General features: G+C 56.1%; 1 protein-coding gene across 2 annotated transcripts; it reads left to right on the top strand.

The window, feature by feature from the left end:
• The first annotated feature begins 3,864 nt into the window (after positions 1-3,864).
• On the top strand, positions 3,865-14,803 carry TSPO (translocator protein). Of its 2 annotated transcripts, none has more exons than XM_031463398.2 (4): positions 3,865-3,945; positions 11,763-11,976; positions 13,670-13,808; positions 14,395-14,803. In XM_031463398.2, the coding sequence occupies exons 2-4, from the start codon at positions 11,792-11,794 to the stop codon at positions 14,581-14,583; spliced, it is 513 nt and encodes a 170-aa protein (XP_031319258.1). In that variant the 5' UTR covers positions 3,865-3,945; positions 11,763-11,791; the 3' UTR covers positions 14,584-14,803. The 2 variants fall into 2 exon arrangements, with proteins under 2 accessions (XP_031319258.1, XP_064347461.1); XM_064491391.1 differs by lacking the exon at positions 3,865-3,945 and adding an exon at positions 4,216-4,373.
• The last annotated feature ends 1,271 nt before the right edge of the window (positions 14,804-16,074 follow it).

The raw sequence follows: 16,074 nt of genomic DNA, 5'->3' as shown, positions 1-16,074 counted from the left end.
TACGAGTTTCACATACGAAAGGACTCCGTGAGCACTGACGCAATGAATGAAATTAGACTCACATAGAGGAATATCAGCATGGAATTCCAGAACTCTGGGGATAAAAATCTTAAAATCTTCCACGAAGAACAAAATAGATTGCATACAAAGGCTCAGAACGCAGAATGGCTTCAGCCTGCTCAGCAGTGCCATGGCTGCTGGAAGACGGCCTGTCTTCATGACGCAGAAGGACAGATCTCTAACTTTGAACTCTTACTCCGCCAAGCATCAATCAGCCACGGGATTAGAATGCAACAGCTGAGAAAAGCTACCTCCTCTGCAGTCTTTCTCAAGACTGCATACTGGAGGATGAGCCCATCACAAACACTAAGAAAGGCAGAGATTTGTCATCCAGGAAACGAGGACCAGCCAGCGGAGGGGTCAAGGCCACCCCCAGGATGATGTGTGCACTGGGCCTTCGAGCAGCTGGTACACCAGAGATGCACTGAGGGCTGCCATCACCAAGATGCTGACTGCCACTGTCCTGCCTGTTTCAGAACAGAATATCCAGTGAGCCTGGCCTAGAATCTCCACCACACCTGGTGGTCTTAATCACAGGCTGATGCGACCTCAGCAGAGGACGTTGCTCTACCTCCCAGAAGTGTTCACCCTGTTCTCCTGAGATCTGAACACAGGTGAGGTGAGCTCAGAAGCAGGAAGACAGCCCACGCCTCTATTTCCTGTTGAATGTCTTTGGCACAGTCCTGCCAGACGTGCCAACAGGGGAACTGCACCCCTGGCCTTGGCCTCCGGCTGCACCCAAAGGGACTCTTGTAAAAGCTCAGGGAGGCTGAGGCCAGTCTGTGCCCCAGAGAATCAGTTCAGTTTTACCTTCCCAGGGGTCTTCCTCTGGTCTGGCCACCACGCTCACGTTTTTAGCCAGCTGTGTGCTGTCCCTCTGCTGTTCAGAGTGAATCAATATAGCACTCAGGGACACATACCTAAGGGTATTAATAAAACTCTAAAGGAAAGTGAGGGCATGTTTAACCCAAAATTCAAGATAGAGGTGAGCTCTGGAGTGGCAGGAGGAATCCCGGGAGAGACCGCCAGGAGGCTGGTAGGGCCCTGATCATCTTCTCATTAACTTGAGGGGTGGACACAGAGGCATCTTCTTCTTATTTTTAAGTGTATACAAGTGTTTTATACACATTTCTGTTCGTATGGAGCATTTCACAATTAAAAACAATATAGACAAGTGTTTGATCATGTAGAAAGAAGTTTCTGGTTCATTGTAAGGGGAAGAAAACAAATTACAAAACCACTTATTGCATGAAGGCATTCCTGTAAAGGAACGGGTGCATATGCTTAGAAAAAGGCGTGGAAAAACTCACAAAATGTTGACCGTGCTTTGCTCTAGGTAATGGGAAAGCGGGTGACTTTTTTTTTTTTTTGTATTTTCCATCCTTTATAAAAAAAATAGGAATTACTCCTGTAAGAAAGTAAACAAATAAAATATAAGGAAATACAGTACTCGAGTTACACTTAGAACTGAGAAGGTGAATGACACAATGGTTAAGAATGCAGGGTGTAGGGGAAGGGGAACAGCTCAGTGGTAGAGGAGGTCCTAGGTTCAATCTTCGGTACCTCTGTTAAAAAAAAAAGTTCAGGGGAGTAAGGTAGAGCTCAGTGGTAAAGTGCTTGCCTAGCATGCAGGAGGTCCTGGGTTCAATCCCCAGTTCCACCATTAAAACAAATAAATAAAACTAATTATCTCCCCCTACCAAAACAAACAAACTAACTAACTAATTAAAAAATTCAGGCCCTGGACTGCTTGGGTGTGAATCCTGATCCCATCACTGGTGAGCTGTGTGACTTTGGGGATGTCCCTTCACCTCTCTGAGCATCCTCTGAAGATTGGCAGGGTGTTTCGATGCCTCCGTCCTGGATAGACTGATGCCGGGGCTGGGTTTGCTTGTGTTGTACTCTCCAGGGTTCAGCCCAGAGCTGGGCACCCTGCAGTGCTCAGGGTATATGTCCTTCCAGGTTGGCACATGCCAAATGCCCAAGAGAGGCTCCAGTACTCAGTGCTGTGAAGTTCAGAGGTCACTGCCTGCTGAAAGTGGAGGTGGCGCAAAGTTGGGGTTCTGGGAAAGCTTCCTGGGGTGGCACTGGAGAGCAGTCAGACTTGGACAAGTGGAGTTGCCTGAGGTGGGGGTGAAGGATCCTCTGTGCAGGGGGAACCATGTGTGCAAAGGTACAGAGGTAGAATAAGTTCAGGTAGTCAGAGCCTTGAGTGCCAGGTAAAAGGCTTGGACTGGATTCTGAGGCAGGGGGAGCTGCAGAGGGTCCTGAGCAGAGGAGGGACATGGAAGGAACAAGATGGGAGCTGGGGACCAGCTAAGGGGCTGTGGCTGCTGCCCAAGCTCGGGCGGGGTCTGTGGGGTTGGGCAGGAGGGAGGCACAAGTAACGGGAGGCTTCCAGGCTCCAGGCACACCAGAGGGGACATCCACATCTGCGTCTAGACCTGCAGCAGAATCCCTCCAGCATCAGGTGGGAATCTGGTCCAGGTGACAGCTCCTAGGGTTCCCAGGGATGGCATTTTGGTGCTGTTGGAAGTGCCACAGCAAAGAGCTCAGGTGCAGGCAGGGTCCCCTGAACTACAGGGTCTCATCTGTGGGCCTACTGATGCAGCAAGAATTTGGAGACGGAAATCTCTGCCTCCCAGGATGCCCCGGTGGGCCTAGAGCCCTGCATGCAGTAAGGGAGAGGCTGGAGGGAAGTCACATTGCCTCCTCCCCACAGGGCTTCCGGAGGAGGCCAGTTTGCCACTCTGCCAAGCCACTGGGCACCTCCTTACAGGAAGAGGGTGAGGGCTGGCAGCTCTCTGGGAGGCGTGGCCACACCGACCTCATTAGGAACGGCAGCCACAGGGCCTAGGGCCATGATACTTTGAGGGATCCAGGAAAAATCAGAAGAAAAAGATGAATAAAACCCAGCCTGGGTTATACTTGTCTTTATACCAACACAAAGGCGGAAGAGGCCCATGAATGCAAAAAAGGCCTAGGAAAGTCAGACTTGGGCCCCAGAGAAGCAGGCACAGTTCACCTTGGGCCCCCCAGAACCAGTTTGGGCAATTGTAGTTCCTGCAGGCTGAGGGCCCTGGCAGGCCAAGTTAGCCAAGGGGACAGGAACAGGCTCTGGGCTGCAGTAATAAAGCAGCAGGTGCTGATGTGGAAGTGAGGTGCTCAAGGCCTGGGGTTGGACATGCTGTTCCATTAGGGTGACCCTGGCAAACTGGAGGCCACCTCTGGGCTGTGATGACCACTGAGTGCCAAGTGTCTATAGCATCCTTCATTACAATGGGGGCATCCTCATTAGTCCCACAATATTGTGCCCATTTTACAGATGAGGAGATGGAAACAGAGAGAACCGCCACAAAGTGGCTGAGCCAGGACCCAGAGTGCAGCGCTGCCTCCTGCCCCAGGGCAACAGCTAAAGGCACTAGGTTGCTCCTCCGGAGATGGGGATCCAGGGCTGTCGTGTAGGAGGATGTTCCTGGCTCTGCAATCAGGCGACGTGATTCCCCTCTCTGAGAGCGGTGTCTGCCGCTCCATTTTACAGATGGGAAAAGTGAGGCACAAGAAGAGACGCGACCCTGCGGACCCGCAGCTGGGAGGCAGTGTGGCCAGCTCAGCACCGGCTGGGCCTGCCCGGCACGGCGGTCACCGTGGGACGGAGAAGCGGCCGCGAGACCCGCTTGCGCCCGGGGAGGCAGAGGCGCGTCTCGCTCGCGGGTAGTGAGCGCCCCGACCCGCGGGGCTGTGGGCGGGCCGACCCCGGGCTTCCAGCCGAGCTGGGCGGGGCCGGGCGGGGTGGGGCTTCGCGGGCGGGGCGGGGCGGGCCCGGGGCCTTGGCCGTCGCCTCTCGCCTCGCAGCGCTCTTCCCGGAGCGAGTCCTCGTTGCTGGTGAGTGAGGACCCGGCGCCGAGGGGGCGGCGGGAAGGGGGCTCCGCGCGGGAGCGACCTCCGATACCGCCCGCACGCCCGCCGGCGCGGGGCCCAGGGGAAACTGCCGCAGGAGGTGGCGGGGACCCGAGCGGGCGGCCTCTGGGCAGCACTAGGGGCTTGGATACCGGGTCAGCTGGCGGGGGCGGCGGTGAGCCATGTCCTGGTCTCCGCGATCGGCGCTCCGGAAGGGGGCCCGGAAGGGGGATCTTGAGCACCCCCTTCCCGCCGCACCGCGCTTGGCCGCTGGGGTCCCGGGGAAGCCGAACCGCGGGACGGGCCAGACACCCCACTTCCCGCCCATTCCGAGGCCAGGAGAGGGCGGGAGTGCCTGAGCGGGTACTTTGAGGATCACAAAATAACTGGGAGACCTCTTGCTCCTGATCCAGGTGAGACGCCCTGTTTCTTGGGGAGGAAACCTAGGCCAGATAGGGGAGATTATTTGCCCAAACCCAGTTCAGGCCCTGTGGGGCCTTAGAACCGGGTCCCTAGATCCCCGTCCAGTGCTCAGGTGCACTGTGGCCCCCACGGGGGGCCTTGTGAACAGAGCATCCCCTGGGGCTTGCCTGTGTCCTGCCCCTCCTGCAAAGGGGCTGAGAGCCCAGGTGGGAGGGGTCATGGTGTTACCTGAAAACTGGGTTCACCTCTTGATGGGTGTCAAGCCAAAAGACAGAGCCAAGCTAAAGATCAGGAGAACAAGGTTTTATTATTACTTGCAGCAAGTAAGCAGAACACTGTGGATCTTTCCCAAAGCGGTGTCTCCTTGAACAGCAAAGTTGGGGAACTTTTAAACTAAGGGTACGTGCATATTCATGATGGGGTTAGGTTGGTATATGCATATTCATGAAGGGGCTCCAGCAGAGGAGAATTCAACATAGAATTTGGGCAAAGTTCTACAGAGTCCAAGCTTTAGTTGACTGAAGCCACAAGGGTCAGCAAATGTCGCCATCATGTCCCTAGGGTTCCAGTTGATCTGGTGGTTGAGCACTCGAGGAGGCTTTACATTCTGCAAGACCGCCCAAGAACGTGCTTCAGGCTAATCTTTACCTTTGAAACAGAGCTGGGAGTCTGTACAACTGATTTACTGTCTTTGCTACTGTTGCTTCTCCTGCCTGATAACAGTCATTTGTTCCTGCATTCTTTTGTCTCCTTAATAACATTATTACTAAGAGGGCAAGCAGTGTGGCCAGGCTTAGATCACAAAATGACTTGGGCCAAAAATGACTTCTCTTGTGTCAGAAAAGACAAGTCTGTTTCTCTTTCTCAGGGGGACTCTCTACCCTGTCTGCTTACAGTGGACGTTCCAGCTGTGAATACCCTGCTGAGTGCTGGAGTCAGCCTCACAGATGCCCGTGGCCTGGCCTGGGTTGGGAGCCTCTGTGGCTGGCCTGCTAGGGCATGGTGGTACCTGGTACCAGCCACATGCTCTAGAATGGACGGCAGGAGGGGCAGGACTTGAGCTTCCCCTAGGGATGTGTGACTGAGTCTGTTCCAAAAGGGTCATAGGGAGAGAGGATGTCAGTGGAGGCCCTGTACAAGGAGCTCCGCCCAGGGTGCTTGGCACATAGCAGGCCTGCTGCCAAAAGGCCGAGTCACCAGGATGTGGGCCCAGGCCCTGGTGTCTCAGTGGTGGAGTGGGGACCCCCACAGAGGGTAGCAGAGGGCAAGTGTCCACTCCCAGGGAGCAGTAGCACTGGTCCACTGGTCGGGAAAGGAGCCAAAGGGCAAGGGAGGGGAGGTAGCAAGCCTCTTGGGGCAGCAGGGAGATGGGCTGCCGCTTTCTCAGTCTCCAGTGGCTGCTCAGCACCCCGGAGTGCTCTGAATTGGGTGGGAACGAAGCTCACCCAGGAAAACTTGCCCAGGGTCACAGGGCAGTGGAGCTGGGGTTCGAACACTTCCAAAGCCCTGCTTTCTCCACCGCGCCCAGAGGCCACTTTCTCTGCCTGGGGTGTGTGTGTGTGTGTGTGTGTGTCCACATATGTGCCTGGCCATCAATGAATAGTGTCTGCTGAATGTGCCAGAAGCCACTGACAGGCGATTGCTCAAGGGTGGGAGGAGGCGCTGGGCTGACTGGGAGGGCACCTACTTTTTGCCGAGTCCACTTTTGCTTTTTCATTATTTCGTTTTTGAATCTGGTGTCTCATATTTTCTTTCACTTACTTGTGATTGGGCAAGCCATGCTTGAGCATGCTCTCTGTCTTAAAAAATATTCATTCTCCATAAAGCAGATCCCTCTTTGTCACCCAGCGGCCCCACCCCACCCGAGACTTCCTGGGTTTCCAGCTGCATGCAGACCCTTTCAGACCTGTTGTCTGTTACACTGGCTACTCTCATAATGAAAAAGATTAATAGAGGTTATAAAGAGGTGGATTCGTGGTGAATCATTAAAAAACAATAATAATAAAAAAAAACCAGCATTGATATAAGTCCCTGGGAGCATCCATGAAGCTTGAAGGGGAGATAAGGCACAGGGGGAGCCAGTAAGGCTGGAGAGGGAGGGGAGCAGAGAAATGGCAAAACCCTGTATCTTGTTCCTGGGCAGCAGTTTCTGTCGCCTATAGCCTCAGAGAACAGGAAAATCTTCCAGGGACTGCTGGCTCAACTCTCACCTCGCTGGTGGGGACCCAGGCCCAGGATGTGAGACCCTTGGGCCAGGGGTGAAGCATCTCGAGGGTGGGACATCCTGGGTCCCATGGCGGGGGTGTGGCAGGGAGGGAGGATTCTGAGAGATTGCCATCCTTGGGCAGAGATGGGGCTGGGACACTGGCCCTGGGGCTGGAGAGAGTGAGGCTGTTGGCCCTGAGAATCTCTGGCACCAAGGCAGAGGGTGGAATGGCTGAGGTGGGGCGGGAGTGGCCCTGCAGGCTTCTGGGGCAGGCCTTTGGTGCCCTGTGACTGGCCATGGGGCCCAGAGCTGAGGCCAGCAGACTTCCAGGTCAGGGGGTGAAGGGGTGTGGTGGGTTTCAGAGTCATCCAGACCTGGCAAATGCAGTGCCTCCCTGTGCCCCAGTTTCCTCTTCTGGGAAGTGGGAACAGTAATGAGTCCACTGTGGAGGCCAAGAGGGTACGTGACTCAGGGCCCCCTCCTCTGAGCCTGTTGTGAAGAGTAGGTGAAGCTGTGTTGGCCCAGGAGAAGCGCAGCCTGGCCCTCCGCCGAGCTCCGCTCCTGCTCCTCAGACCCCAGAGGCCTAGAGCCTTCTCCGGACCCCAGGTCCTGAGCTCTCTGCTTTGCTGGTTCTTGGCCTCTGTGTCAGAGGCGCTCCCGCTGTGAGTGGCCCTAGGCCTTGCGGGCAGGGCCTTTTCTGTGTGCATTTTCACCCACTGAATGTCCAGTGGTGTTTTTTCCCCTTGGTCAGCGCCACGTGGCTGCATCTTCCCCTGGAGGGAGAAGTGGCCCCAACACGGACCCCCACATCCCCTCACTTGTCTAGTCCTCACTTGAGTGTCCCCACCACCCCACGAAGCAGGCAGGGCAGGTTATTCCCATCTGACGTAATAGGAAACTGCGACCCAGAGAGGAGTTTTGGCCCGGGTTGCGGAGAAAATTGGAGGCAGAGCCAAGGTTTGGGTTCTTAGTCACCTTCTGACAGAGACAGAAATGAAGGGCAGTGGGGTGGCTTTGCCCCTCTGCCTGAGCCCTGGGCCCCTTGGTGCTCCCTGGCCCTCCCGGGCCCTCCCTGGGGCCCCATCACAGGGCTGATCTCCCTCAGGCCTGCCAAAGCCAGCTTCCCTGCCCAGCCCGGCCCTGCATGACTCAGCTTGGTGGGGTCCCTTAATCAGGTGATTCAAGAGCCTGGCCCCATGAAGCTCTCTGAAGCTCCCTGCCTGGGCTCTCTCCATCTGCCCTACCTGGCAGGCCCTCCAGTCCCCTTGGTCCAGTGGTGCATAAACACAGCAGCCTGGAAGGGTGGGCAGGAGCACAGAGCTCAGGCCCTACTCTGTCTCTGTGGCCTTGGGAGAGCCACTGCCCCTTCGTGACCTCCGTTTGTCTGTACAGCAAGGGGCTGGGATGATGGGCTCCATGGCCGGGTCAGCGGGCACAGTGGGCGGGTCCTGCTTGGGGATTCCTGGGCACCGGCTGTGGCAGGGTGACACGGGCACCCCTGCCCACAGAACCTAGGGGAGAAACATGGACACAGGGTGGAACGCAAAGACATGCTCAGTGAAAGAAGCCAGACCCCAAAGGCCACATATTGTGATTCCATTTATGTGAAATGTCCAGAAAAGTTAAATCCACAGAGACAGAAAGCAGACTGGTGGTTACCAGAGGCTGCGGGCAGGAGGGGTGGGGAGTGACCGCTAGTGGGTGCTGGGGTCTTTTGGGGGGATGGGAATGTTTTGGAACTTGATGTTGATGGTTGCACAACATTGGGAATGTACTAAATGCTGTGGAATTGTGCATTTTAGAATTGTTAATTTTATGTGATATGACTTTCATTTCAATTAACCAAAAACAATAGGAAATAAAAACCAAACGGTCAGGAGCCTCTGAGAGGCCTCGGTGGCAAGTGGGGCGTCTGGGACCAGGGGTGGGAGTCAGGGACCAATGCAGTGATGAATACATTGAGAGAAATGTAGGAGACTATGCAAGTTAGTGTCCAAACCAGGATACTTCTTTTTTAATGTTTCATTTTGAACTCATTTTAGACGTACAGCAAGTTGTAAAGGCAGGACAGAGAGCTCCCACGTGCCCTTCACCCCACTTCCCGTCACAGGGGCAGGGAGTTAACACCCTGCCCGGTCTCCCTGCTCATGCGCTTCGTTGGCCCAGGACCCCATCCGTCTGGGATCCCACGTTGCGTTTAGCTGTTATTTTTCCTGAGTCTTCTGCAGTGGATGACCTTTCCCTCGATCTTCCCGTGCCTTTCATGACCTTGACCCTTCTGAATAATGCTCGAGTGCAGGTCAGGGGTCGGGTATTTTGTAGAGGGCTCCTCCATCCGGGATTGTGACGTTTCCTTGTGGTTGGACTGGGGTTTGCATTTTAGGCAGGAATACCACAGCGAGTGTGTCCACCTCCCTGGACCGTGCTGTGTGTCTTGTACGGGTGGCATTAATCTTGATCACCTGTAAAAGAGACACTGCGGAGAGTGAGGGGGGCCATTCACTTGGGACAAAGTGGCCATACATTGGGACCGTCCTGGGAAAAGGCACATATGGTCACCCTGAGGAGGCCTGAGGTCTGGCCCTGTTCAGTGCCTGACCTCCTGGCTCCTGCCGCTCGGCCCCTGGGCCTCAGTGTCCCTACCTGTACGTGAGAGTCAGAATGGTGTGGAGATCCCCCCATCTGCCCAGCACGTCTCATTCCAGAGGGGCCTAAGGTATTGAAAACAGCTTGTTACGTTGCCCAAAGGCCGTCACTTGGCTGTGGATTTGACACATTTATTAAACAGGCTGTACCTGTGGTGTGGGTGAGAAAGTGGGCTGAGGTGGCCCGGGCTCACTGGAGATGACACTTCGGTGGCCGGTCTCAGGGCTCCACATCCGCCTGGCAGCAGCGCAGGGCCCTGGAGAGGTGGGCTCACACTGTGGTGAGATCAGACCCTCACCCACCCCAGGAACAGTGCTTGGCCCCCGGAAAGCGGAGGGCAGGGCAGGAGGGAGGGGCCGAGGCAGGACCATTTACTCCTCAGGAGCCGGCCCTGGGCAGTGCTTGGCCTCCCAGAGCAGCAGTCGGGGTGGGGGGGTATGGGGGAACCGTCCCTACTTGACAGGCGGGAAAACTGAGGCCCAGGGAGGGAGGAATCAGAGGCTCTAAATAGCAAAGCCAGAATCTGCTGGATGCCTAGCACTCTCCGATGGTTCCTTTTAAAATTATGCTCATTATAGACATTTTGGAAAGCAACACCAGGGTAGTGAAAGCTTCAGACATCCCACCGGGGCCTTAGGCTCCTGGGCTACCCGCTCGCAGAGGGGCCCTGGGCAAACACTGCCGCCTTTGTCGGCAGGCGGGATAAGACGGTCCTCCCCGGGCGAGGACTGAAGGACAGTGTTCAGGCGGGGCCGGGCCGGGCTTACAGCCATTCCCCAGGACACTTAGTTTTATGATGATGACAAAGCTAACATCTTCACACATTTGTTAGTTTAAAAAATGCGTATCAGTGTTATCGATTCTTTTTTTTTTTTTTTACTAAAATTGGGATCATTCTGTAGTCAATTTTATACTCTGCTTTTAAAAAAATTATTTAAAAAATTTGGGGGGGCGGTAATTAGGTTTATTTATTTTTATTTGTTTATTTATTTTAATGGCAGTGCTGGAGATTGAACCCGGGACCTCTTGCATGCTAATAAGCACATGCTCTAAGATTGAGCTAGACCCTCCCAGCTATGTTCTGCCTTTTGCACTAATGTTATGTGGAGAACATTTTTCACATTATTAAAGAAGCCTGCAAGCTGGATTTGGGAGTTGACCAGCCCCCACCCTAGGTGGAGCTGCAAGTTTGCTGAACTGAATTGGGTGTGTGGCTTCTTATCTTATACAGACACCTCGGGTTCTCCAGTTAGGGTCAGGGTGTGTTAGTGGGAGTTCAGCCTCCTCTTTTTGTGATGGGGAAACCAAGGCCCAGTCAGGGGTGCTGACAGGCTTAGGGTCCCACTGCAGGTCCAGGCAGAGCTGGCCCCTGACACCCAGCTCAGGCCCTCCTTGCTGTCTGACTGGACTCCCAGCCCGAGTGAGCTCAGCTTGCTGGGAGCCTAGTAGGTCCTCAGCGCAGACCTCGGGACTGCTGGGCAAGGGGGCTGAAGAGCATAATGGAGAACCTGGAAGACTGGATTCCCCCTGCCCCTGCTTGGGGGCTCCAGCCCCGGGGTGGGGGCGACAGCATCCGGGCCTGAGATGAGGCCTTCCTTGCTCTGAGCCCTGCCTGCCTCTCAGGGCTGCGGAGGGGCCTCCCCAGCCTTAAACTCTTTCACTCTGTCCCTTCCCCTGCTACCTCCATGGCCCTGGGTATCAGGGTGGGAACAGCTCTTTGACCTGGGCAGAGCCTGGGCCCAGAGTGCTGTGTGACCTTAGGCAGGCTGCTTCCCCTCTCTGGCACACAGAGAAGGGGAGGTGATTTCAGGGTGGGCCTGGGGGTGGGGGTGAAACACCTGCACGCAGAGACACTCCCACACTGGTAGGCGATGTTGATGTCCTGTTCCACAGAGGGGAAAACGGAGGCCCACAGAGTTGAAGTGACTTGCCCGAGGTCACACAGTAAGTTGGTGGGGAGCGGGGATTTGAGCCAAGCTCTGATCCCAGTTGTTGTACGAATGATGAAAGAGTGCAGTACTAGGGTGGAAGGTGCAGAGCGTGGATTAATGCGACCTTGCAGAGCGCTGGGCCAGCAGTCGGCCTGGGGAGGAGGGGCTGGGAAGCCTTCTTGGTGGAGGGGACCCAAACTGGCCTTGAGTGAGGTGGCAGAGAGGAGGGGTCACTTGCCAGGATACCCAAGGTCAAGGATGAGGGTGAGAGCTGGGAGGCTGGCAGCTGGAGCAGGAGCTGACGGGGGCAGGGGCACCAGAGAGGCTCCTGCCAGCCAAGGCAGCCCTCCAGGCGGGAGCAGGAGTTTGGGTGGAAACGTGCTCCCTGGAGCCCTTGGGATGGACTCCACCTCGCACACCTTTTCTACACTTCCTGATTGTTCAATCAATTGACTGATCGATCGGTGAGTGATGAGGGGCTGGTAACAGACCCACCCTAGGTCTGCGCTCAGTCGGTCCTTGGGAGACGCTGGGCGAGGCCTCACCCCAGCTCTGGAGCATCCCCACCTCTCACACCAGTGCTTCTTCTCTTTCAGAGCTTTCCAGAACAGCAGCTGCCGCAGCAATGGTTATGCCCTATGTGCCCGCTGCCATGGCCTTCACGCTGGTGCCCAGTATGGGGGGCTTCCTGGGCTCCCAGTATATCCGCGGAGAGGGCCTCCGCTGGTACGCCGGCCTGCAGAAGCCCTCGTGGCACCCGCCCAACTGGACGCTGGCCCCCATCTGGGGCACGCTCTACTCAGCCATGGGGTAGGTGGGGGCGGGTGCCGCCTGCCCGCCTGCTGGAGCGAGGAGGGCAGGCGCAGGCTCAGGCCCGAGGTCAGAGCTTGTCCTCCAGAGTTTGAACCGTCTGGGTGCTCCTGGGGCAGCGAGCACTGTTTCCCAGCCTTGTTTGGCAAGTGAAGGTGGAGAAAGCTCTGGGGCCTGTTGGTTTTGCACAAACGAAATTTTTCCTCTGGGGCCTCCTGGAAGGGGCGGCGGGCAACCCCATGCTGGCATTCTGGCTGTTTTCACAACTGCAGCGGGAGGCTGGCTCAGGATGAGGATGCTTCCAAGATCAACAGCAGTAACAACAGCAGTGATAGCAGCTGTGAGCACTTGCTCTGTGGCAGGCTTTGTCTCGGTTAATTTTTACGACCCCTCATTTGACAAGGGACCTCCCAAGGACAGGGCTATCAAGTAAGGACCCTACAGAAATTCTTGGACTAGACCCACGAATTGCCATGGAGGAAAAGCAGGACTGGATGGGTGTGTGCCCCGTGGCGGCTCCCATAAGAACTGCACCCAGGAGGCAGGTCAGCTTCCCACCCTCCTCTGGAATGTTTTGTGCATGCTGGTTCTGTGCCAGCCCAGTGCAGGGTGGGGCAGCAGATGCCAGGCACCCAGGTGGCAGGTAGCAGAGACCAGGCTGATGCTACAGGGTTCTGATAGGAATAAGATGGTCCTTGAAACCGGGGTGTCCCTGGGCCGCACCCTCCGCCAGCCCCAAGCCCTGCGGGTCAGGCTGCAGCGCTTCCTGTGTCCTGCCCCCTCCTCCCCATCCTGGCCCAGGCATCATTCTTTCTGCCACAGCTTGCTCTGGCCTCCAGGCCTCAGCATCGAGACCTTGACAGAGCACAAATCTGGCATCTCTCTTTTGCAGAACCCCGTGGAGGCTCCCTGCGGCCCTAACAAGGTCAAACCCCTCACAGAGTAAAGAGCCCGGGCTCTGACCTCAGACCACCTGGGTTCAAATCCTCACTTACCTACTAATTGCCTGCCAAGAGATCTTAGCACTCCACCTCTCTGTGCCTCAGTTTCTGCACCTGTAAGATGGGAGTGGTTAATACTCACCCCCTTATAGCATTATTATAATGCTTGGAATGAGCGGGAGCGGTGACTGCATGTGCAAATGCTGGAGGCCATTAGCTATTACTGGTGGTCTATTGTTGCCTTTGTGGCCCGAGAGCCCCTGTGACCAGGCCCTCTTCTGCCTTTCAGCCTCACCTCCTCAGTGCGCCCTAGACCTCAACAGTGATGTAGGCTGACCCGGTCTCATGCATGCCTCTAAGCCTTTGCATATCCTTACTGTCTTCCCAGGCAAACTCTTACTCATCCTCTAAGGCCCAGCCCAAATGTCCCATCCTGTTCACTTGCATGCCTCATGTGCCTTCCCCTTTACAGTACTGATGATGGTAATAATTTCAAATGTTTATCGAGTATCCCATGTGCCAGGCACTGCCCTAGGCACTGCCAGTGTGTTAACTAGAATCCCCACAGCAACCCAGTGAGAAACAAAGGCCCAGAGAGGTTAAGCAACTTCCCTGAGGTTACAAAGCAATCAATGGCAGGGCATGCCTGAGCCATCATTGTGTCATCCCAGAGGTGAGTGTGGCCCTCTGCCCTGAAGGGAGGCTCCTGGCCTCTTCCTTGTTGGTGCCCTGACTGGCAGCCTCTGTTTCAGGTATGGCTCCTACATAATCTGGAAAGAGCTGGGGGGCTTCTCGGAGGAGGCCGTGGTTCCCCTGGGCCTCTACACCGGACAGCTGGCTCTGAACTGGGCGTGGCCTCCCCTCTTCTTTGGCGCTCGACAAATGGGTTGGGTAAGTGTGGCCTTGGCTTGTTTCCCTGGTCCCTGGAGGCACCCCTCCCCTGGGGGACATTGGGCATCACGTCCCAGACAGGGTCAGGGTCTAAAGGTGGAGGCAGGGGAGGCTCATGGTCAGCGTCTCCTCAGTAGCTCTTAGGGGACCAGTGCCCCTCAGCTGCTTTTCCTCCAATGAAGGTAGCCTTGTGGGGCTCTGACTGAAACCACATGGCCGTGGGGGAGAGTAGAGCTCAGTGGCAGAGCACATGCTTAACATGCACGAGGTCCTGGGTTCAATCCCTAGCACCGCTGTTAAAAAAAAAACTAGATAGGGTCACTGGCTTGGGTTTAGGGGCCACGTGTATAGGAAACTTGTACACCTGGTGCTGTGTGCCCCCACCCATGGCATGGTCAGGCAAGGGTGATTGTTCCCATTTTACAGATGAGGAAACTGAGGCACAGTGTGGGGGAGGGGCTTGACCAGGTCACTTAGAGGTGGAATGGGGTGCTTTCTCCAGTGTAGTGATGGTGGGCAGCTGGGATACAGCCCGTGGGCACACTGAGCCTCAGACCTCTCTGTCCTCCCTCCCCTGTCTCTGCAGGCCCTGGTAGACCTCCTGCTGACAGGCGGGGTGGCAGCAGCCACAGCCGTGGCCTGGCATCGGGTGAGCCCATCAGCCGCCTGCCTGCTCTACCCGTACCTGGCCTGGCTGGCCTTTGCGGCCACACTCAACTACTGCGTGTGGCGGGACAACCAGGGCCGGCGCCGTGGCCGGCGGCTCTCTGAGTGAGGGTGCCCACCCTCCGAGGACTGCAGTATGTCCAGGGGTGGTGGCCTTCAGGCTTGTACAGCCAGCAGGCTGCCTGTCTGTCTGGTCTCAGCCCAGAGGATCACCGGCAGTTTCAGAGGTGCCCCTGGCTGAGCCCCAACTCTAGAAACACCCCCACCCTCTGCTTGAAGCACGCGCTCGGAACGTGTTTTACAAGCCAGATAAAGGTTTTAACCTCTTGGCAGTGGCCTTTTTACTTGGGAGGGACCCTGGATGTGGGGAGGGCATGGGGCTCGTCCTCCCACTGGATCTGTATGGACTGTGTCATCCAGACGAGGCTGGCCCCGGCAGGGCTTCCTCACAATTCTCAGGACCCTCCTCAGACCCTACAAGAGGAGAGGTGGCTGCCCAGGCCAGAGCAACGGACACCGGCGTAGACCAGGCTACAGCCTCGTGCTTCCACTGAGGCAGGAGCCCACCCACCTCCTTCTTGTCCAGGAAGCTCAGCCCAGGCTCTTGAAGGGCGCAGGCCCACAGTCTGCCTGGTCCAATGCCTGGCTCTGCCGGGCCCCCAGCATGGTCCTCACCTGACCTGGGCCCTGAGCTGGGGACACCAACCAACATGTCCCTTGGGGCCGGGACTCAGGCCAGCCTCACCAGGGGCAGCCCCATTCACATGCCCCAGCTCAGCAGATAGCAGCCTCTTGCTGGCCCAGGCACACCCAGGTTTGATGTCACCCCGATTTTGAATTGGGTGACCCCGGCCTCTCTAAGCAGCTGTTTGGAGTGGGGTTGAGGCCACCACTGGAGTGACTCCTCCTGCTGTAAGTTCCTACACCCCGTGCCACACTCGGCGGCACAGACTCCTAGGACCAGTGCGGGTCCAAGCTGCTGGGCTTTTTGTTGCTTGTCTGTTTTGGTTGTTGAATAAGTGAATTCAAATTGGCAAATTCTTTGTATTTAGAGCTCACGCTCATTTTGGCAGGCTGGGTTTTGCTGTTTCTCCCTCTCACCTTGCCCCCTCTGCGTTCAGACACGACCTAACAGTATGAGGCATTTGGGGAGAAGGTTGGCAAACAGCTGACTGCGTTCTCTTGAGAGCAGGGGCAGCTCTTTCGGTGGCTGTCCCCCCCACCCCAACCCCGGTGGAATTTCATGCCCCACAGAGTGTGTTCCACAAGAGTCCAGCCACTTTGCAGCCACGAGCACTGAGCTGAGCCCTCGCTCAGCTCCCCAGCTTTTCTGATGCTCATCTGAGCAGATGGGGGACCCTGTACATCCTTACCATTGATTTATTCCTAAAGTTCTCCCAGACAGCCAGGGGTGCATCTTGACTTAGCATGTAAATTTACCTGAGACTTCTGGACTCTTCTCAGTGGCGTTCAGACTTTTTTGTCATTTCCACACACTCATGGGTTTGTTCACCTCAGGCAACATCCCACATCCTTCCCACTGGCCACAAAACCATGCACGGCCACAAAGACACCTGGGAAAATGAGTGACAGGAGGGTG

This window comes from Camelus dromedarius, chromosome 11 (assembly GCF_036321535.1).
Source record: "Camelus dromedarius isolate mCamDro1 chromosome 11, mCamDro1.pat, whole genome shotgun sequence".
NCBI classification, from domain to species: Eukaryota; Metazoa; Chordata; class Mammalia; order Artiodactyla; family Camelidae; genus Camelus; species Camelus dromedarius.
Note: the sequence above shows the minus strand (reverse complement) of the source record. Positions and strands in the feature narration are given on the sequence as shown.